The 22501-nt window shown below is 43.1% G+C and overlaps 1 protein-coding gene across 2 annotated transcripts in view; it reads left to right on the top strand.

The window, feature by feature from the left end:
- The window catches only part of hip1 (huntingtin interacting protein 1), a 51196-nt gene that overhangs the window by 9643 nt on the left and 19052 nt on the right, over positions 1 to 22501 (top strand). For both annotated transcript variants that reach the window (XM_086261011.1, XM_086261012.1), the window contains exons 2-11: positions 10536 to 10599; positions 11096 to 11238; positions 11343 to 11399; positions 15419 to 15499; positions 16171 to 16247; positions 18156 to 18217; positions 19304 to 19444; positions 21112 to 21169; positions 21412 to 21487; positions 21706 to 21849. In XM_086261011.1, the coding sequence (XP_086117137.1) occupies positions 10536 to 10599; positions 11096 to 11238; positions 11343 to 11399; positions 15419 to 15499; positions 16171 to 16247; positions 18156 to 18217; positions 19304 to 19444; positions 21112 to 21169; positions 21412 to 21487; positions 21706 to 21849 (903 nt within the window). The remainder of the gene's footprint in view (positions 1 to 10535; positions 10600 to 11095; positions 11239 to 11342; positions 11400 to 15418; positions 15500 to 16170; positions 16248 to 18155; positions 18218 to 19303; positions 19445 to 21111; positions 21170 to 21411; positions 21488 to 21705; positions 21850 to 22501) is intronic.

Below are 22501 nucleotides of genomic sequence, written 5' to 3'. Positions count from 1 at the left end.
ATTAACAGGTTATTTTAGCTGAACCTCGAGAAAAAGTGGGAAAGTGTAAAGTATTCCAATCAAAGCTTTTCTACATGTTGTTTCTGCCACTGTCCAGTGGGTCTTGCAGACTGTGCATCACCGCTCCACCACAGGTAATCTGGTGATGCACAGCAGAGATGAAACACTGAGGAATGTGGCTGAAGGTATGCAGGGTGTGTTGTTTAGAGATGATCACAGCCCTCCAGCCCTTCTGCGACCCTGAAAAGGATAAGCGGCAAAGAATGGATGCTTATAGACCTACAGTTTCTTTATGTAAATATACACTCACCGGACTCTTTTATTTATTTGTTTTTTACCTTCAGGACTGCCTTAATTCGTCATGATATAGATTAAACAAGGTGCAGGAAACATTCCTTCAGTTGTTGTGGCTTTGTAGGCTGTACATTCATGATATGAATCTCTTGTTCCACCACATCCCAAGGGTGCACTGTTCGATTGAGACCTGGTGGTTGTCGAGTTCATGTCAGTACAGTGAACTCTGTCATGTACAAGAAACCAGTTTGAGATGATCTGAGCTTGGTGACATGGTGCTCTGAAAATATCCCCCAAATCATTAGACCACCAGCAGCAGCCGGAATAATTGATGCAAAGCAGTATGGATCCATGCTTTTGTGTTGTTTACGCCATCGTCAGAATCTCTCAGCAGCAATAGAGACTCATCAGATCAAGCCACATTTTCCCAACCTTCTATTGTCCATTTCCGGTGAGTCCGGACCACGGCTTCCTGTTTTAGCTGACAGCAGTGTCACCTGGTGTGCTCTTCTGCTGCATCTGAATGTTGTGCATTCAGAGATGCTCTTCTGCATACCTCGGTTCTAACAAGTATTGCTAGAGTTACTGTTGCCTTCCTATCAGCTCGAGGTACTCCGGGCTTTCTTATTTGACATCAACAAGTCATTTTTACCCAGAGAATTGTTCTCTCTGGATATTTTCGTCCTCTTTTTTTCCCCAGACTCTAGAGATGGTTGTGTAGGAAAATCCCAGTAGATCAGCACTTTCGGAAATACTCTGGCTAACAACCACACTACGTTTAAAGTCAATCAAATGACCTTTCATTCTCAGTTTGATGCTCAGTTTGGACTTCAGAATGTCGTCTTGAGTTTCTCTACATGTCGACATGCCTTCATGCACTGAGTTAATGGCATTTGATTGGCCGATTAGAAATTTGTGCTAACGTGCAGCTGAACGTTTGCCCCATTGTTGCATCAGCTGAAACAGTTTGTTTTAGATAAAATGAAAAAGAAGCCACGGAAGCAGATGATTGTGACGCCTGTGTAGATTCGGTTATTGCTGTGCTGTGAGGTGGGGTGAGCTGAGGTGCACAGATGTGGCTTTTACTGATACGTCTTCAGGAAGTTGAGGCGAGGCCGTGAGGCTTTTTCACGCAGAGTTGCAAAGAGAGGAGGGGCTCAAAAGCCTGCCACGGGGATGAAGGGCTGAGAGTTTAATTGTGGTGGAGCCCGGCCTTCGACCTACGTGTGACTTTAACCAGCTGCCACCCTCCACCTCTACCCTCAGCGACGAACCCATTGCTGTTAGGTCGCACGCTCCAAACATCCCGGAGCTGTATGTTTGCATGCTTTTTAGTGGGCTCTTATGAGACTGCAACATCCCGCTGGGCTTATCTGCATCACCCATTGCCCCGTTATTAATGGGACAGGAGATACTCGGTGCATTAGGTGGAAAACAAGCTCCCAGTTACAGCCTCAGGGGCCTGCACATGACTGGCAGCCATTGTTACTAGGCTGGTGGCTGGTTTCACCTTCACTCTATGATAAAATTGTACATTGCATTCCAGATTCAGCTCGCTGGGTTGATAATGCTCCCTCAGTGCCTGCAGTGACACCTGTGTAGCATGCATGGGTTTGTAATTTTTGCTCCCTGCGTGCACATAAGAAAAAACTCTCACTCTGCCCTCTTTGCGTCAGTGCAAGCCTGAATTTTGAGAGATGCGAGGAGGCTCACACGGGAGCAGATTTGCACGTCAGACGCGACACATAACATGGTCCTGAAACAAGCAACACAGAGGGCTCTGTTCAGACCGGTGACCTTTTCAGCCGGGTGGAGTCGCTCTTGGAAAAATGTTTGGGCCAAAAACGCTTTTCCTGTTATTATCCAATTTTTTTTTTCTTTCAATGGATTTGTAAAAGAATAAATAAAAACTGTTATTTCATGGTGTTGTGACCTCTGAGGAGGCTGCTTGTTTGTGTGAAATGCACCACGGTAAGGCGAGCTCTCAGTTTTACCACGTATACTTTTACTTGTGCACGTTGAACCATGAAGGCTGTTGTTTTATTTTCGAGGAAATAGGCGGATATTTTTAGTGTGTGAAACCTGAAGTCAGATACCGAGTGCACCGGAACCATGCTCATCGGAGGTATAGTCCAAAAAAAATGTTTACACCACTATATCATACTGCTGTAATCTGTGTTTTTAGATTAAACAGTTGGATTAGGTCATGTGTGTATATGTAAAAGGGAGGTTTCATAAGAACAAACACAGAAAGGCTTGTCTCCAAATCTGCACTTCCCCTTCACATCTTTGAGCTCAATGGTTTCGTTTTCCAGCTGGCGACTTTGCTTTTGGGTTTACTGTAATCTTTAAAAAAAGACATTAAAGTCTGGCTACTTGAAGCCAAATTTAATAAGAGGTGAGGCCTGGCTAAACATTTTTGCACAGTACTGTATTCTCCAGGTATGACACCATGTGCAGACTCCAAAGGTTTTTAGAAAGAGATAAGACACAGTACAAATATTGTTCTTTAAACATTTGATAGTATATGAATTAAAGATCATTTTGGATTTTTCTATATACTGAGCTGGAGACAAAACACATATTCAGTGAATATCAGACTTTTATTGATCAGCTGAGCAGAAAATGCTATTCACAGTGTGTGTGCGCTTCACATGTAAGCATGCAGGTGTTTGCAAACAGATGTGTGTGCTTGATAAGTTGTGTCTAAATATTACGGTCTGTGAAGTGGGGAGAGATGGCATGTTCTTTTTAGATTGTTATTTCAGGTCATCTGTTAGCGATCGCTGACTGCCCATTTTTAAATATCCGTGTTCCTAAAGGTCTGAGTGTATTCACACAAAGACACCTGGAGGGGATCTGGCAGGAAATGGAGACAGAGCAAAGTGTTTGGTCTCAGCTGCTCCCTGTCTGGCTTGACTGAGCAAGGTTTTAGCTGAAGGCGGGGGTGCTGTGGATTTGGGCATTTTTCAGCAGGCAGGAAATGGGCAGTGGAGGGTGTGCCAAGACAGGAAGCCTGACTGAGTGCCTGCAACCCCCCCCCCCCCCCCTTCTCTCCTTCACCTCCACCCCTACAGCGTCAGCCACAATGACCGTGCCTCCTCTGCCTCACCTCAGCGTTAACAGGGCTCCTGCATTCACAGCCTGCACGTTTCCTGTTTTCATTCCTTCCTCCATCCCATCGCTGTTTACCCTTTTTATAGCAGAATAGCTGGACCGGTCTCGGCAGCAGCTCCAGCCTCGGCCTCCGAGACATCCGTCTTTAATTTAGACGGGTAGCTCAAAAGGTATGACAGCAGTTTGGTGTCTGCTCTGTTGTTTGGGAACAGTGACAGACTTGGTGAAAGCATTCTGGGCTCTTGTCCCCTGTTGGGTGTGCTGAGAGGTTAAATCAGAAGGAGGAAACATTGCAAAAGGATTGGGAAAGCATGCAGCTGTCCTTCTTAGCTGTGCCATAATGAAGGTTTTAAGACCAGAGGCTTCACTTGTTGATATCATGCCAGAGTCAGAATCACTGGGAACATGGGTGAAGCTAAAGCAGACTCCACGGCCTGTCATGAGCTCTCTCCTCCATCCACACCTAAATAACTGCTGTCAGATAATCATAGTACCATAACTTAAATTAATCACTCCACTCCCATGCTAAGGATGCCGCCTCCTCCTCCTCCTGCTTAAATCCAGTGAGAACAAGTGTTGCCGAATTTACTCTCCCCCTTCTCATTTGGCCCTGCCGAGGTTTTCCACAGTCATTTTCTCATGATTGAGCATCACTAGCTTTGAGTTATTCTCGGCACTAATGCTGACATGAAATGTGCGACAACGCGCCAGAGACAAAAATATCCGAGAGCGCTGTCTTTTCTCTGTGACCGTCATAAAGTGACCACGATAAGATGACATGTCTCCGGGACTGACATGGGAATCAAATCGCCCAACATCGCTTTTTAGTCACATGCTCTTTGGGAGGCGGAGGGTTGGGGAAGGGAGTCGCTCAGCGAGGGCCGGTTCGTTTAGCAGGCAGAAGATGCTTTCTCCCTCTGGGTGCTGTGCGCTGGGCCTTCAGCGGGCGCAGCCAGACCACGATCAGCATATCAATGCCGCGCTTTCCACAGAAGAGCTGATTGGTGCTTGCCAGGCCCGACTTTGCATGCTTTCAACACTGTATCAATAACACTTTGTTTGAAAGCAGAACTGTGGAAAAGAAGATGTTTCTGTAGATATCAAGAAGCAGAAAGGACTTCTGTGTTGCGTCGGCGAGTAATTGATTGATGGCTCGTTATGACTCTTTGCTTCAGGGCGGAAAGGGGAAGCGCAAAAGATGCCGGCCCCCTGCAGATGCAGTGACGTAGGTTCCCCAGTTTAAGGACTCTCTCGGGGCGGATCTTTGCGCCTCAGCTTTATAATCACTTTCCTCTCACCTGTGATTTAATTGCTCGTCATTTGACTTTGTCAGCCGGTCCGAGTGGCTGCACTGCGAGGGGCTAATAGGCCACTGATTTATTGATGCCGGCAAGCCGCCTCAGCCAATGCCAGGAGATCTAGGCAGCTGGCACTCCCATTCAACCCTAACACAAAGTACAAAGTCTCACTGTGGGCTAATTGGGTCATCCTCATGTGGGAACCAGTTGCACTGGCGTTTACTCAATCATCCCTTGATTTTTTTCTTCTTCTTTTTTATTCTTGTGTGATGGAAAGAAAAGGAGAAGCAAAGCAAATTGTCGATGTTAAAACTTACAGCTTCGATCCCTGAAGGCTGTGTTAGCTCACATGCAGATCACAACACGAGTGTCACAATTTTAGTGCTTGTGACAAATTAGCAGCCAGTGACCATGACAGGAAATGCCACAAAAGTCACTTCCCTCATCAGTAAAATGTAAAGCAGATGTGGCTTAAGTGTAGACATGGTGTTTCAGTGTTAACCTACACTTTGAATACAATGTTTAGAAATATGGATCGTGTTTAAAAGAAGGAAAAAGGTGCAAAACACAAGAAGTGTGTATAGATTGTATTCAAACTCTTAAGTGTAAATAAATACAGCGCTATATGTTCATAACTCCTGAAAAGGAGTGACAATATTATCTTAATTTGAGGCTTTTTGTGTTGCCATTGGCCACATTTCATGTTCCAGCCTCCACACGCGAAGCTTCAAATTCAGTCTGTTTAATTCCAAATACTCACAGGTGCATCAGTCTACACAGCCTCAATGTTTCTGGAGAAGAAATAGCTTTTTGAATGTGTTGCATCACTGAAAGCCTTTCTACAACCATTCTCTGTATCAGCCTCAGGTGGTGCAAGAAATCAGGGTTTCGCAGCTGCATGGGGTCTTTTTTTTTTCTTTCTTCCTTTTGTGCATGAACAGAATCTTCAGGGTTGTTTAACAAAAAACAAAACAAAGAAAAGTATTCCAGTAATCATAAAGTTCCCATAAATTTCCAGATCCTGTCGTCAGACCTTCTGGTTTATTTGTAAACAGGAAGTCTAACTTTTTTTTTTTCTTTTTTTTTAAAGCGCATGACTGATCATAACTCACTGGCCTTCCTTTTGTGGACTCTATCAGCAGACACAGGCTGTTTTCACGCGTACGCTTTTCTAGATCATATCCAGCGGTGCGTGTCAGGATGCAAACATCCGGCGCCGACCTTTAACCTTTTAAAAAACAAGAAAGCGTGCGGCGTCAGGTTGTTATACTTTGTGCCTACATAGAAACAACTAGCCGGTGGCCGTCATGTGTCCCGCCACGTGCCTGCTCTCCCCAGGTCACGCTAGGGGTGTCAAACATAAGGCCCTGGGTCCTAAATCGGCTCAGTAAAGGCTCCTACCCGGCCCACCGGACAACTTTAGAGTGGATAGATTTTGAACTTTTCTTGCTGTAAGTTTTACGGCTTTTCCTTTTAATAAAGAGTCCCCACCCATACTGCACCAAAGTATAAGCGCACTTTCTGTTATCCACGTCTGTCTCTTCTCACCTTTATGATTCATAGCGCCGGCTGTTCACCATCGACAGGACTACGACCTGAGCGCGGAGGGGCGGATGCTGTGCAAACAGCAACCAGCTCCTGAATTCCTCCTCGTCTTCTCATGATCACTGAATCACTCCTGTGACTGAACCAAACTCATAAATTAGATTTTTCTCAACAGTAAACTTGTGTTTGCCTGCCTGCCTGCCTGCCTGCTTGCTTTCGCTGCTGCTGATATGTCACTCAGAGTGATGGCGCGTGTGGAGGTGGCAGTCTATTGTCTGCCGTTGTTTTGACAAGCCAGACCCACATTCTTCTTCTCCGATCCAAACGTCATCTGTTTCAGGATTGTGGCTAGAAGGAAAATACTTTCTAGATGGGCTCTCTCGGGCATTTTTTTTTCTCAGCAGTCTGCGACACCAGGTAGCGTTGTGGAAATCTGAAGTAGATCGAGGTGCACACACCCAGGTTGTCTTTCCAAAGCTAAATAAAACTCGCTGTAAACCTAGAATATTTATAGTCTAGTTATCTGTCAAGCTCAGTCACAGGATGCTGTCAGAACATTGTGCAATAGAAGATAACTCGAACATCAACATGTGGTGTATCTGCAAGATCACACAGAGACAGACTAAGAAGATATGGAGCCTTTCATTCACCGAGGTCAGCTCGACACAGAGAAGATCTTAAAATTTTCCTAAAGAGACTGACAGAAATCCCTGCTCCCAGATCATTCCTCCTTTCATCTCTCCTTTCCCTTCCCCATTCCAACCTCCTTCTACCCCACTCCTCCTCCTCTTCCGATTCCTCGCAGTAAACTTCCAGTCCCGGCAGCTCACATACTGGAAGAGGAGGAGCGCACTCCGAACATCTGTGGGAAGTGAGATTATGAAACAGGCCTCCCGTCCTCTGCTGACCCCATCCCCATTGCTCTCCTCGCTCTCTGCTGGAGACACCCTGCAAATGATAGCGGCAGGATACGCTGCCCTGTTTGGTCGTGTGTGCGGAAGACCGGCATTTCGGGCTCCGTTTGAGTCAGCTGTTTGGATGTAGAACTTTTCCCGGTTTTGTTTTCCCCTCGTGTTTAATGTCAGCCAGATGCTGCTTCACGTCACCTCGCCTTCACAGAAACTATCTGAAAAACTCTGAAGCGATGTGGGTTCTAGAAGATTTATATTTATTTGTACTTGCGGGTTTTTCCTGGTTGGCTGCCAGCTGACATAACCTAAAAGCATCGTGAAAACTTTCACACAACAGCTAGAAGGCTTTTGAACTTTTCATGCACGTATCTATGGATGCAAATTTCTGTCAGTCCAAATGTAAATGGGCCACAAATATATCTTTCCTACACAGTTTGAGCCCTCAAGGTACTTTCTTACTACTCCAGGCGACAAATGAGTATCTTCCCCAAGGGTACTTCTACATGCAGACGAAGGGAAGCCAGGGATGAAACCGCTGACCTTCTGATTAATAAACGACCTATTGGACCGTTCAGATATTCCTCAGAGGATGAATCCAAATAAATGCAGCGATCTCTGATGTTTATTTGTTTTTCTCATCATAAGTAAAATGTGTACGGAAATTTCTCAGCAGGTGTTAAATGGTTTATCATAAAATGTCCGCATATCGGTGATCTCCACAGGCTGAGTCAAAGAGGAAGTCCACTGGCCAGTTTCCACATCGCAGAAGGCGCCACCAAATACGTGAAGATATTTTAATAGTGAACTTGATTGCACAAAACCGGTTATGAGTCAGGTTATGTTTCGTAGATCAGCACTGGTGAGGGGTAGAGTTAAAAAAAAGAAAAAAAAACATGCTGACAGTCGAATGATGACGAAATTAGCCAGTGTGTAACGTTGAGGTCATATTGCATTGTGGGAAATTGGGAAATTTAGCATAGAGGATATGAAAGAATGAGATGTCTAATTCTGCCTCATCGCTTTAATCATTGGTGCTATAAACTCTGTTTTAGCTTTTCTTCTGGCGCCATCGCTGGGTGATCATTTCAGTTCCTGTTTTTCATTTCTGGATCATTTCAACATTCTGGTTTCTGACCAGGCGCCTACAAATCGAATTGCTTTCCACTCAGACTCAAACTGTAAACTTCATTTTCAATGAGCAAGTGTTTTCCTGCTAACAAATAAAACTAAAACGATGAAAACAAACGAGGCTGGATGTAGGAAATGTTTTATACCTCGTGCTTTCAGTCTGTGTAACGCAATATATCTGTCTGGCACAGAGATCAATTATTATCCCTGTTTATTTAATTTTTTATTACTATTACTCAAGCTACTGCACTTATTTGGCGTGGCTGTAGCTCAGGAGGTAAAGAAGGTCTAATGCAAATTAGATTGACTACTGAGAAGTTTGGTCTTTCTATCCCCGGCTGCTCCAGAGTGCATGCCAAAGTGTCCTTGAGCAAGGTACTGAACCCCAAAGTTGCTCTCCGATGTGTTGTTAAGTGCGCATATGGATGGTAAATGGTAAATGGCCTGTATTTGTATAGCGCTTTTCTAGTCCCTAAGGACCCCAAAGCGCTTTACACAACCTGTCATCCACCCATTCACACACACATTCACACACTGGTGATGGCAAGCTACATTGTAGCCACAGCCACCCTGGGGCGCACTGACAGAGGTGAGGCTGCCGGACACTGGCGCCACCGGGCCCTCTGACCACCACCAGTAGGCAACGGGTGAAGTGTCTTGCCCAAGGACACAACGACCGAGACTGTCCAAGCCGGGGCTCGAACCGGCAACCTTCCGATTACAAGGCGAACTCCCAACTCTTGAGCCACGAACTTATTTATTATTTGCATGTTAGCATGGTACCATTAGCTTTTAAGCTATGCTGTGCAAAGTCCAGCCTCACAATCTGCAAGCATTGCTGGACACCCAGGCTTTGTTTTATTAAATAGTGGTTGTGTTTTTAATGCTTTTCTTTGAATAGCACTTTATTAATTTTGTAGTAGTTCGTAATATAAGTTATCTTAGAGCATGTTTAGTATGCCTCATTTTCACCTTCCTATGTTACAAAGAAAGAAACCCAAAAATATCCTGTATAGAAAGTTACAGTTGAGAGAAACGACTCCCTTTCAACTGAAACGAAACCCCAAACTAAGCCACACTCGGGATTGGTGGCTTCTGCCTCAGCTAAGAAGGTATACTCGCCACTTTGGTGGGCCAGGAAGTGCAGACCTGAAACATGTAGAGCCTGCACAAAGGTAGGCCACAGCGAGAGAGAACAAAAAGTAATTGGCTGTAGCAAAGAAATGCATGGAAAATGGGGGGGGGCGCCACAGCAGCATATCTAAATGATGGCCTGAACCATGAGCTTTTATCTAAAGGGTAGTTTAAGAATGAGAGGGAGTGTCCATAGTACCTGCTGAAAGCTAATAGCGTGCCATAGCACAACCAGAAATCCCCACAAAAACTGCCAAACTAACACCATCCAAGCTACCGGTGGCAGCATTTTCAGCCTTGTGACTGTGTCACACTGGGTTAGAGCAGAAGTGAAAAGTCATTCCAGTGTGTTCTGGTGGTTCTGTAATTCATCTCTGATGATTCTTAAAATTTGAGCTGAAGTTGGAGGAGCTTCAGGTTCAGTCTGGCCAACATTCCTCAGTACAGTAGATGTCATAGCACAGACAGATGCTCCCCTGCTTATCCGCACGTGTCTGGTTGCTGGTGCCATCTCATTAAATCTGTCTGGTTACAGTCTTAATGTTAACTATGTTTGCTGAAGAGTAGTCCGTGGTGGTTTTCTGTCCGGCCTCTATCCTCTGCAGATGTTGCAACTGTTTCCTGCTTTGTTTGTATATATGATGACATCTAATCCTGTGAATTAACACAAACACGCAGGAGAATTTAAAAAAAAAAAAAAAAAAAAAGCACCTGCGCCGTTTCGGCCCTTCTTACATGCTCTGTCACATGTCTGTAATTTAACTTGCCGACTGCACTCCATGCTGAGATTTGGCAGCACACGCGTCTCTTTCGAGGCTGTAGATCCTCCTCAGCAGCAGAGAGGAGGCCTCTCAGCTGCTGCCTTGAATACCAACTCTGCAGAAAATGGGTCAATCAGCGCGTTATAAAAAAAACCTGGGCTGCCTCTCATTCCCCAGGTGGTTAGAAAAGGGAAAAGGCAACTTTCTGAAAGGTGGAAGGATGTCAAGTTTTAAAATGAAAAACTTGACTTGTTTTTTTTGCTGTGAGTAAAAAAGCTGTGGGCTGATTTATTTCCTCTGCTTCTCTCCCCTCTTCTCTTCTGCCCTTTCTTTACTCCTCTTCACAGGCTGTCAGCATCAACAAGGCCATCAACACACAGGAGGTCGCTGTCAAAGAGAAGCATGCCAGGAATATCCTAACGTACGTGTGTGTGTGTGTGTGTGTGTGTGTGTGTGTGTGTGTGTGTGTGTGTGTTTGTTTGAGTGTTTGAGGAGAGGAAGAGCATTTGTTTTGACTTTGTTGTGTGTGCAAAATCATCCTTCCGTAGCTGGAGGGCTGTGTTGGTGCAAAACAGCTAATTTTGTGTAACCCCGTCGTCTGCACATGGCCCTGCTGCACAGCTAATTTAGTCATGTGTAAAACCAAATGGAAGGCTAGACGGACATATTTCTGTTTTATCAGACAGACTAAAAAGCACCAAACTGCTAACATCTAACATCCTGCACAGAGACGGAGCTAAGCAAAGGCCTCAAACATCAGAAAAGAGATCATTAAAAAAAATTCACACACAAAGGAGATGCAACAAATGTTAAAATAAGAGTTTTCTGTATTGAGATTGGTAAATACTTAGGCTCCGCCAGGCTACACAAACACTGTAAGCCTGTGATCCTTGACTGCCGCTCTCACCCTGCATCTTGGGGACCCATCATGAGAAAGGTGCCCACACCTTCTGGGCGGCAGTCAACCGGCTTCCTCTCTCCAGCAACGCCGTGCTCTGCTGGAAGTTCTGCCATGTCTTCCACAAGCTGCTGCGGGACGGGCATCCGAACGTACGTAAACACGAAAACTTTGTCTCCCTCTTATTGTAACTGTGTTCTGATACTCAATGTTAAGGATGTTTCCCCTCTCTTTGTTTCCATTGTTGATTCTTCAGGTGATAAAGGACTCCATGAGGAACAAGGCTGATTTAACTGATATGAGCAGGATGTGGGTAAGGATTATGTCATCTCACACAGTCATAAGTCTCATTTACTGCATTTTCCACACTACAGGGCACACTTAAAATCTTTTAATTTTCTCAAAAATTGACAGTGTGCCTTATAATCCAGTTTGTCTTATGTATGAATTCTGGCTGTGCTTACTGACCTCGATACGATTTTATGTGATACACGGCATTAGAAAAATCTGACAAAAAATGTTTTAGAACGGCTGCCGTAGTCAGGAGCCTTGTGGAGTAATCTGGGTCCAAAACTCCGTCCCCATTAGGCCCCAAAGTCAAACGAACACTGCAGCATCACTGAGAGTCAAAAACTGTCTAAATTATTTCATCTTTAATAAAATGATCAGCGTTGCTGCTTTACAAGGTGTAACAATTAAGTTTAACATCCAGGCATCCATGAAAACAGAATTTATTAAATTTAACAGATTTAGAAGTTAGCAGGAAGTTAGCTCGTTAATTTCCACCTAAACATGATATAGCATGTTCTGACTGAGAGATGTCTGAACAAATTAAAACGTACAGCTCTGCTATCACTTCCAACATAAATGAAGACAGAAAACTAAACAGCAGTGATGTTTGTAGGGTTACTGAAGTTGGGCTAGCTGGTATATAATGATGTGCTACGTGAGCGCTAGCGACACAGCTATGTTAGCATAACATAAACACAGTGAAGCTGGAGGATGAACGCCAACTTTTTTCCACTGGATAAAAGTTAACGTGAGGGTTCCTGATGGTTAAGGATAAATCCAATCGCTTGGCAGGATGCTGTAAAGGGACCAAACTTCAGTCAGAACAACTGAGATAATCCATCCACAATACGAGGTTAGTCATTAATATACTGCGACAACACGGTAATAGAGCAGCTGCGAGAGAATTCAACATTAATGAATCAATGGTACAGAAGTGGAGGAAGCAAGAAGAATGAGTTGAGTAAAGTTTGACTTCTCTGACTCTTTTGTTTCGCTTAATGCACCTTATGGTCCAAAAAATACGGTAATCTTCTTTAGTCCTTACTTTATTGTAACACTAAAAAGGAATTGAATAAAACATGATACGAATGAAACATACTCATTACTAAAATGTGACCATTTAAACTAGTCAGTATAGCCTGGGGTGTTACTCCTGTATTTACAGTGGCTCCATAGTGTAGTGGTTACACATATGCCTAGCATGTGAAAGATACCGGGTGGAGACACACATCACTCTGAGGTTTTGTTAGGAAGGGCATCCAGTTTAGAAATCTGCCAAATCAAATATGCCGAGCTATCTGCTGTGGTGACCAGCAATGCTACTCTCCAGTAATATTTACAGCTGTCGTCATAAGAGATGTAATCTATCTTTACTGAACCAGTTTTGTACAACCAAACTGTCTTTTGCAGCTATATGAAGGATGCCTTATTGTTATTGCCTTTAAGTGTCATTAAATTCTAGTTACAGTAATTAATGTTATAAATCATTCTGTGATTGCATGATTTTCTGACAGCTTGGCATTATCGTGCAGCTTGGCAGTGGCTTGTGGGACCACTGCATTTGTTATGTGAAGACACGAAACACTGTGTATTATTATGCCCTTTATTCTGGCATCGCAGTTGTGTGTGCAGAAGTGCATAGTACTGTAGAGGCGCTCGGTAAATGAACAAAACAAATTCTGTCAATTAATTTACGGAGGCAGTAGCTTTTTCGCTTTACTTCCTGAATTACAGCAGAGCTTAAAGTGCTTTCAGAGTAGATTATTTTCTTTTTAAAAGCATGTTGAGAGACCAAGAAAGCCACAGAAACAATAACGCAGCAGTAAATAAACAGGCGGCAGAGTTATTAGACATATAGTGCTCAGGCTATTTTTACGAGATGTCAGATTAAGCACCAGATTAAGTTCACATGGAATAAACTTGTGTAGCGAACCTCAGGCCAGGTGAAGGCACTCACTAAAAAGGCATTAACAGGCTGTCCAGGTGGGTGTTGACTCATTAAAATGATCTTTCTAGGAGTTTAACATATACAGGTGCAATTTTTGCTGATTTACTTGGATTTTGTTCATTATCAGAGTACGGCTGCCAACTGTCCTCTTTGCTGTGGTGATCATAGCAGATTATATTCATCATCATTTGTTGGTAGCCTGCTGCCAGGGTGTAGTGACAGACATAATGGACAAAAGCCACATGAGCTCATGTTGCATCATCTACCACCCTCATGAAACAGTAATGTCACCGAGGCTGGTGTCGTTCTGGTTTGGGGGATTTGTGCTGACATGCGTTTAGTCTTGGTGGTGTAGTTAAAAAACAATAATGTCATTTGATAATATTTGCATTTATCCACCCCACTGACTTCCCTCTCCAGGTATCTTGTAGGAAGCCAGAGATGCATTAAAAGAATAAATAATTTAGTTGACCTGAATAGGTTTGAGCACCACTGTTAGTGTTACTGCGCCTTTAGTTAACCAATAACAACCGAAAGAAAACACAAGTGATTAAAATGGACAAGAAATATCTGACTGGTTAGAAAAGCATGGATGAAAATTGTTTCCTGACATTATAAATGCAGAGATTATTTTATTAAGATAAGTTGATAAGTAATGAATTAAAAGTGGAAAATTGTCATAGCTAGCTAACTGTGTGCCTCAACAGTTAAATTATTATTCAGTGGCAGAAACAAACTTACACAGTTAACACCTGAAATGATATAAATAGCTAAGTATTACATTAAAAGTTGTAAATTGTCATAGCTAGCTAACTATATGCCTCATGAGTTAAATTATGTAGATAATAAACATAAAGGTTTAGATGGGCAGTAAAAATGATTAACTGTATGCATACATTACATTGTTAGCGCAACCTAATTGGTTAATAGTTGAAGTAGGTAACTAAACTTAACTAGACTGAAAGTTGGAAATTTATCTTAGCTAGCTAACGGTATGGCTCAATAACTGAGAGAGCTAAAGAAATGTTTTTAGAAAAAAAACAGAAGTTTTAACAAGCAATTTAAACGATTACCTAATTGTATAAATAAACAAATGAAATAGTCAGCTAAACATAATGGATAAATGATTAAAGCCTGTTTCCATCCGTAAAGAAAAACTATTTTACCTTCAGCAACTCACATTTTTATGTTAGCAGGTTAGCAAGTTGCATACCAAGTTTCGACTCAGGAATAACTCACAATTTTCACTTGCGTGTGTGTGTGTGTGTGGGGGGGGGTTAACAGCTAAAATGACATAAATAGCTAAGTATTACATTAAAATCTGGCAATTGTCATAGCTAGCTAACAGTTATAGTGAGCTAACAAGTTACAAGAGCTGTTCAAGTTGCTATCCAACTTGAACAAATATATACATAAAACAAATATATAAATGAATAGATTAAATAAATAAATAGATGAAAGTGGAAGCCAAAAAAAGTGTGAATAAACTGTTAGCTAAAATTCTTGTTAACGGAACATAACAGCTTAAACATTAGGCTAAATAATCCTGAATGTACACCCAAATAACATATACAGATATATGTACTATAGTGTTGATGAAGCAGTGTTGTCCATCTGAATGGGGCATGGATGGAAAATGCTGGGAACCACTGATAGAAGTGAGCAGATTTCTCTTCATTATATTGATGCCGGTGACTCTGATGAAATGCAAGCGTGTCAACTGCAATACATTTAGCCACAAAAATCTCAAGAGACACTCCTAAGTGATTAATTGAGCAACAGCGACTGGGGTGGAGGTCTAAGATATTCCTTATTACACTAACTGAGTTTTGCTGATGTCAGTAGGAAGGAGGATACAGGAAGCGTGGTCAGTGGGACAAAGGTTGTGGCCTCTTTCTTTCCTGTTATGTCATTACCACCCTCACTCACAGGCTAGAGATATTGTCAACTGGGTTTTTGCATTCACCCGTACACTGTGAGACCTTCTAAAGGTCACAGGGACACCGTGACCTTTAGAAGGAAGGACATGGGGAAACTGTTTCTCCTTTGTTTCCTTGGATTTCTTCACTTCCTCTTCTGTCTTTCTACATCAGGGTCACCTGAGTGAAGGCTACGGGAAGCTGTGCAGCATCTACCTCAAACTGCTCATCACCAAAATGGAGTTTCACATCAAAGTGAGTTGGCCTGACCTATAAAACCCATCACCACTCTCCCTCGTCTCTCATTATCTTTGTCTCAGACTCTCCTTTTAGTGCCAGCAGGTCTCTGCGGGTGGCTTCAGAGAAAATTCCAGCTTTTACACTAATGGCCTCCCAAGAATCTGTAGTGTAGCTTTTTATGAGACATCTGAGTAGAGTTAAGGAGGGACCAGAATACAGTGCCGGTGCTGTCCCAGAAGGTCTGGGTGTTTTTTGCCAAGGTTGAGGATTTTCACCTGGAAAGTGGCAAACATGCATATGATGCATGCCTGCTAGTATGCATATTAATTCAGTATTACTAACAATTGCTCTAATCAGTTGTTTCTATTAAAAATGGATCACTACGCGTAGATTGACATTGCTATTTCACTACATGTTTTTAAATGGAGTAATCGAGTAAAAGTAGTAGGGTGAAAGTACAAAATAGTGTGAAATACTCACGGGGTGTTTCAAAGTAAAGCCTTGTCATTTGTATCTTTTGTCCGGTCTCCCTTCCCTCATCTCCAACCGCTCGTACAACTTATTTGACTCACAGTACTCAGACTAATTAATGAATCTTAATTTAAATAGCACATTGCTTTTTACAACCATCAGATTGGTCTGGTATATAACCGTAATCAGGACTTTTACATTGCTTTGTCTTTCAGAACCCTCGTTTTCCAGGAAACCTTCAGATGTCAAACCGACAGCTCGACGAGGCGGGAGAGAACGACGTCAACAACTTGTGAGTGTGGCGAGTCGCTGCTTCGGCTGCTCGTATTGTTTTTGTTTGGCAGACAGGACCGCTGTGCTGGCAGCGTTGCCTTTTTCTCAGCTTTGTGGAGCAAAAGTGTGAAATGCAAAATCCTTCAGTTGTTACTGGACAGTCGCACACGGATAATATGTGGCTGTTCATGGGGATAACCAAAAGGCTTGTTCTTTACTTTGACACATACTAACACTTTAACACGTTTACAGAAGATGTTTCATTTGAGGTATAGCCTCCACTCAGTATGATGCAAGCAGTCTCCCATCTGTGCATGGACTGCACAAGTGTCCGGATCTGTTGTTGAGAGATTGCTCTGCATTCCTGGATGAGTGCAGGCTGCAGCTGTGCAGTGGTTAGTGGTTGTGGCTGGCCTTTGATGAACATTTTGATGTTCAATAGGAGACATATTAGGAATAAATGGTGGCTAAGGAAGTGCCTGGATATGCTCCCGATCCGGAAAGAGATGGTCACGTAAGCCAACAGTCCTGGATCGGTATCTGCTTCTTTAATGCTTTGATAGTAATAAACCAGACATGTTTGTTTGATATTTTCTCCCAAAAAAAGAGCAAAAGTTTGTGGAAAATCAGAAGAAATGGAAAGAAATGTGTAAAAGAAGGAAAACACTCGTCTGTAGGTTAAAAGAAATCTAATGTTACAAGTGCTCTGTACCCATTTGTTAGATTTGCCATCGATGTTGTAATCTGAGGCATGTATATCAGTGTCAGAGCCATCTCACGGACGCGGAGAGGTTTCAGTTGTCTTTTATTCGTTTTTGCGAGCCACATGGATCTAATTAACACGGGCAAAAGGAAGACATGAAAGAGCTGTCAAACACTTCATTTAGGATAGTTTGCCCATAACTATTCCTTTCTGGGCTTTTTGTTTTGTTTTGGGTTTTGCTGTTTCGAGGAGATTCCATGAGAAAGTTACTCTAGGAGAACTTGACTGAGCCGTAGAAAGTCCTTAACTCATCAACAGGACCTGTATCTGTATCTGCTCCTTTGTTCGATGAAGATCCTGATGAGCACTGCCGGAGCTAGAAAATGACCCCCAGCAGATCACTGGTGTGAATGTCTCTGACCAAACAATCAGGACTTATAGAGGGTCCTGTACTCACTGCCAGCACCGTGGAGTCCAATTGGAATTTGACATAGAATACCAGAATTGGCAGGTTTGCTTTGAGCACATGTGACAGACATGAAAGGGTCTTTAGAAGCCGTGGAGAACATTATGATGCCTGTAACGTCATTCAGCATGACTGTGTTGTTAGTGATAGCCTGAGGAGGTGTATCCATGACAACAACACCGCCATTGGGTATCAGTAAACCTTGGATCCATTGTCAGGCCCTACGCTGGTGCAGTGGGTCCTGGGTTCCTCCTGGTACATGGCAATGCCCGGCGTCATGTGGTGAGAGTATACAGGCATCTCCTTGAGTATGTTAGAACTGATGCCATTGGCTGCCCCTCATGGTTGCCTGACCTAAATCCAATAGAAACCCTCGGGGACGTTATGTTTCAATGCCACCAGGTTGCACATGAAACTGGCCAGGAGCTCAGTGATGCCCTGGTCCAGATTTGAGAGGAGACCTCTGCAGGACACACCATCCATCATCTTTATGAGCCTCAACATTGTCAGGCATGCAAACAAGCAAACTAACAAGCACCGTTATGAGTTTCTACAATGACATTTCGATAAAATCCCTGTGGCATAATGTTTTTTGTTTCCATCTAATGATGTGGCATCCTTGTGTTGCTAACAGATTATCCAGTCCATATCGGTGTAGACATCCAGCATGAGATCTGATGTGTTTTCAGAGTGTTTATTTATTTAAGTTTAGCATTTCTATTTAAATGAGCTCTGCGTGTCTCTCTCCTGTCCTGTAGCTTCCAGCTGACCGTAGAGATGTTTGACTACCTGGAGTGTGAGCTCAACCTCTTCCTGGGTGGTAAGTTATTCTGGTCTGACTGCGCTGCCAGCTGTGCTTATCTGAAACCGTGCGCATTAACATTCACACACCCACAGATGAATGCATCCAAGTTCACACTTTCACAGACAGGAATACGCAGTCTGACGGATCGGAGGTCTCTGCACAATGGTGCGCAGAAATAAAGATGATGTGATGATATATATATATATGTCACGTCAGAGCTCCACCTCTTCTGTTTCAGTTTACTGCCAGGCTGTTTGTGGATTCATGTTATATTTTAGCCCCCCTTGTTGTCTGGGTGAGTCATCCCAGGTTAATGTCTCTTGAAGTGTGGGTCGAGCTAAAAATAGAGCGCTGGGATGTGACCAGGAGCTCAGAAGAAATGCCAGGAAGGCTGCGTGCCTCCATTTATGAATGATCAGGAGGAAATTACATTCTGGTATCTATTTATCATGGCTTTCATTCAACATCCTGGTGATGTTATCAAACCCTCGTCCCCAACTTCACTCCTAATATTGCTCCCAAGCCTAAATCATATCTCTTCGTTACATTGGCGATCACATGTCGTGTTTTGACAAATCAAAAATCGAGGTTGCACCCAAATCTCTTATGCTGTCGTCAGCTTCCTCATGTGGTCTGTTCTCTAAAAAGCATCACGTCATCTGGGGGTGAAGAGGCCAGACATCTAGGTGCATGTGTGTGTGTGTGCACGCTGTGACTAAGCAGGAAACCACACCTCAGCTTTACACATAGGCTCTCAGCGGCTGACTTTGGGGATAGTGTGAGCAGGGCAGCAGGGAAATGAAAGAGGGGGGCGTAATGACAGCGAGTCACACAATCCTGTTAGTGTTCAGGTTGCTGCTCTCTCTCTCTGCGTCACTTAAAACCTTTAAGTGCAGCAAGAGTGAGCCGTGTGCTGCTCTCAGACACTTTATTAGTTAATTGTGGCAGAAGCAGTAAAATGAAGAGCACGAGTTGATTGAGTCATGAAACATGTATGATCGATGAGTCTCCCACTGTTTGCAATAATTACTAATGCTCATGTGTGTATGTGTGTGCATTGATTTTTGGGTCTGCATTTATTGACCGTCTCTCTCCTCACAGTGTTCAGCTCTCTAGACATGTCTCGGTCGGTCTCTGTGACGGCGGCGGGTCAGTGTCGTCTGGCCCCCCTCATCCAGGTTATCCTCGACTGCAGCCACCTGTATGACTACACCGTCAAGCTGCTGTTTAAGCTGCACTCATGTGAGTCACACACCCCTGCTGGTCGAGCACACACACGGCTGCAGGCTCAATAACTGCAGCGGTGCTCAGTGTTGTCGTTACTAAATGCAAATATTGTGCAGTTTTTGAATATCACTGAAGTGACTGGAATCCCTTGTTAGACTGGGCCGATTTGCATTTATTGATGTCTAGCTAAAGTAGGATTTCGTCCATGGTGATAACTGATTATTTCCATTTTTTTATTAGTTGAGATTGTGCAGGAAAATAAACACGGGCCTTACTCTGAAACTTTTTTTTTAAAAATCCTATATGTTGTTTATGGTTTTCTGACCTTAGCTTATGAGAGCAAATCCTCGGCTTAATCAGATGTGGTTAAGACTTAGTCTCACTGTGTTTGTTGACCAGTTTCAATCATAATTGTATTTTTATTTTAATGTTAATTGTTTTTAATGTTCAAAACTGGTCAACAAACACAACAGCAACATTAGGTCTGCAGCTAGCGATGAACAAAACTGCCATTTTTTTTCATGCTTCTGTAATTTGTTGCTAAAGGTAAATAGTAGTCATTGCCATCACATCTGTCTAAAGCACAGATGTGCTTAAGCCATTTAACACTAACTTGTGACTCATTCAAGTGCAGTCGAATGATCAGTGGATGGACCAGTGTTGTGTCTACACGTAACAGACAACCTAACAAAGACCCAATGTCTTTACACACTTTGTAAACATTTTTGTGACAGACTGCTGGTAACAATTTCCACAAAATAGCATTTTTGCACCAACAAGGCAATTCTCAAAAAGCTATTAGTCTGAAACTTGGCATATCTCAGCGTGGTGTGCAATGTGTCCTTAAACAAATTTGAGGAAACTGAACAGATGCAGGACAAAAGAAGAAAGGGAAAGACTAAAAAAACTATCTACAGCAGATAAACAGCATCTGAAAGTCACATCTTTAAGAAATAGGAAAAAGACCTGACACAGGACCTGAGTGATGCATCTGGACCTTCAGTTGATCCGTCTACTGGCATCACTTTCAACTTTCAGCATGATAATCATCCCAAACACACTCCCAATGCAGTTTTGTTTGCCCGCTTCAATAAGTCACTGCACCTTTTCCAAGAAAAGTATAAAGAAATGTGGGGCGGCTCGACACTTTTGAACATTACTATACCTCAAATATTTGACATCATCATTTTGCCTACAATAGTAAAATCACAGACGAATAAATACTGTAGTATGGGCTTGTATTCAAGGTCTCACTCGTAAGCACCACTTAAGTACAAGCTGATGAAGCCCTGTGTCTCCTGAACTGCACTGGGTTTAGCTGTAGGATTTCTAGCCTTACCTTTGGCTCTTAATATTCCTCAGATGTGTGCATACTTAAAATCTCTGACAGTTATCTTCAAAGATTGAGAGATGCGTTTCTCCTCTCTGAATTGATGGATTCCTCAGAACCCCTCGGGCTCATGAAAATTTTCAAAGCCTCACTGGGAAAAAAAAATTAACCAGCAGCTCAGTTTCAAAAAGCCTTTTTCTTACTCTCTGGAAAGGTAGATGTGGAAATTTGCAGTTCTGAAGTATTCTTAATCAAATCCCCCCGTATGTGTATGCAGTCAGACATGTTTTAAAGTATCCTGATCTACCTGTCTGTAAGTAATTCCTGGCCACTTGTCTTTGTGTGCACGCAGGCCTTCCAGCTGACACTCTCCAGGGCCACAGAGATCGCTTCCAGGAACAGTTCAAGAAGTATGAAGTTCACTTTCAGTGTCTCACACACACACACACACACACACACACACACACACACACACACACACACACACACACACACACACACACACACAGAGTTGGTCACAGTTTCTCTGAGCTCTTGTTACCGTGCTGAATGAATTTTTAGTGTCAGACCTTTTTGCTCTGTCTGCTTTTCTCAGTGAGGTTTTCCCGTTTCCTCTTTTTCATTTTTATATCTCTCCCCTTTTTGCTTTCAGGCTAAAGAGTCTGTTTTATCGCTCCAGTAACCTGCAGTATTTTAAGAGGCTGATTCAAATCCCACAGTTGCCTGAGGTGAGGACTTACGCGCATTTAAACCACACCTAAACGTGTAAAAGTTTCAGTTCAAAGCTTTTATCTTTGTTGTTGAATCCCATCGTTTTTCACAACTGAAAATGAAATGTGATGTCACGCTTTCATGAAAATGTAGGCAAATAGATTCCACTGTGATGAACCTGACGAAACCAGGACATTATACAAAGAATAACCTCGTGCCTTTCTGATTGTCGCAGAACCCTCCAAACTTCCTGCGTGCATCTGCTCTGTCGGAGCACATCAGCCCCGTGGTCGTGATCCCCGCCGAGTCGTCGTCCCCGGAGTCAGAGCACGTAGTGGAAACGGACGACCTGGTGGACACGGACGTCCCCGTACTGCCGGTAACCAGATAAGCAGCTCTGGATGCTGTCTTCTTAAATTTGGCCCATCTGTTTGTCCAGCCAAATTATTAGGAACATCTGTGAACTCGTATAGGATCCAGTAGAGCTGTTCTGCCGCATCGCATAGATTTATATTTAAATGTGTCGTCTATCTAAGCATTTCCTCTGGTTTGTATAGTATTAATTATGTTGTTTTTCAGATGCACATGAAATCCAGTGTCTCAGCTTATTGGAATATTTAATAAGATCAATTTAAAAAAAAAAAAAAAAAAAAGGTTTTACTGTTTAAGGTCCAACCTTAAACAGTTTGGTGCAAATTATTGGTATGACATGGACGTGATCAGCTCGTTGCACTGCTGAAGTGTTACTGAGGGTTTGACAGAAGCTTTCAGCTTGTCAGTATTTTTAGCTCTGGTGTTTCTCATCTTCCTCTTGACAATACCTCCAAGTACGGTTCAGTTCAGGCAGGTCGATCGAGTGCACTAATGAAAAGGTCGACAAACCGTGGGCACGTGTGAAGTCGGCTTCTCCATAAAGTGCTCTAAAATCTCTTGGTAGACAGCTGTGTTGACTTTGGATCAAACACCTCCAACAGCAGCAGGTGACACAGCGCTCAACATCATCCCAGACTGCAGAAATCTCACACTGGACT

Source organism: Aulonocara sp. 'chitande type north' Nkhata Bay, linkage group LG14 (genome assembly GCF_057382095.1).
Source record: "Aulonocara sp. 'chitande type north' Nkhata Bay isolate Kocher_YH1m ecotype deep benthic linkage group LG14, A_spYH_male_GT1.1, whole genome shotgun sequence".
NCBI classification, from domain to species: Eukaryota; Metazoa; Chordata; class Actinopteri; order Cichliformes; family Cichlidae; genus Aulonocara; species Aulonocara sp. 'chitande type north' Nkhata Bay.
Note: the sequence above shows the minus strand (reverse complement) of the source record. Positions and strands in the feature narration are given on the sequence as shown.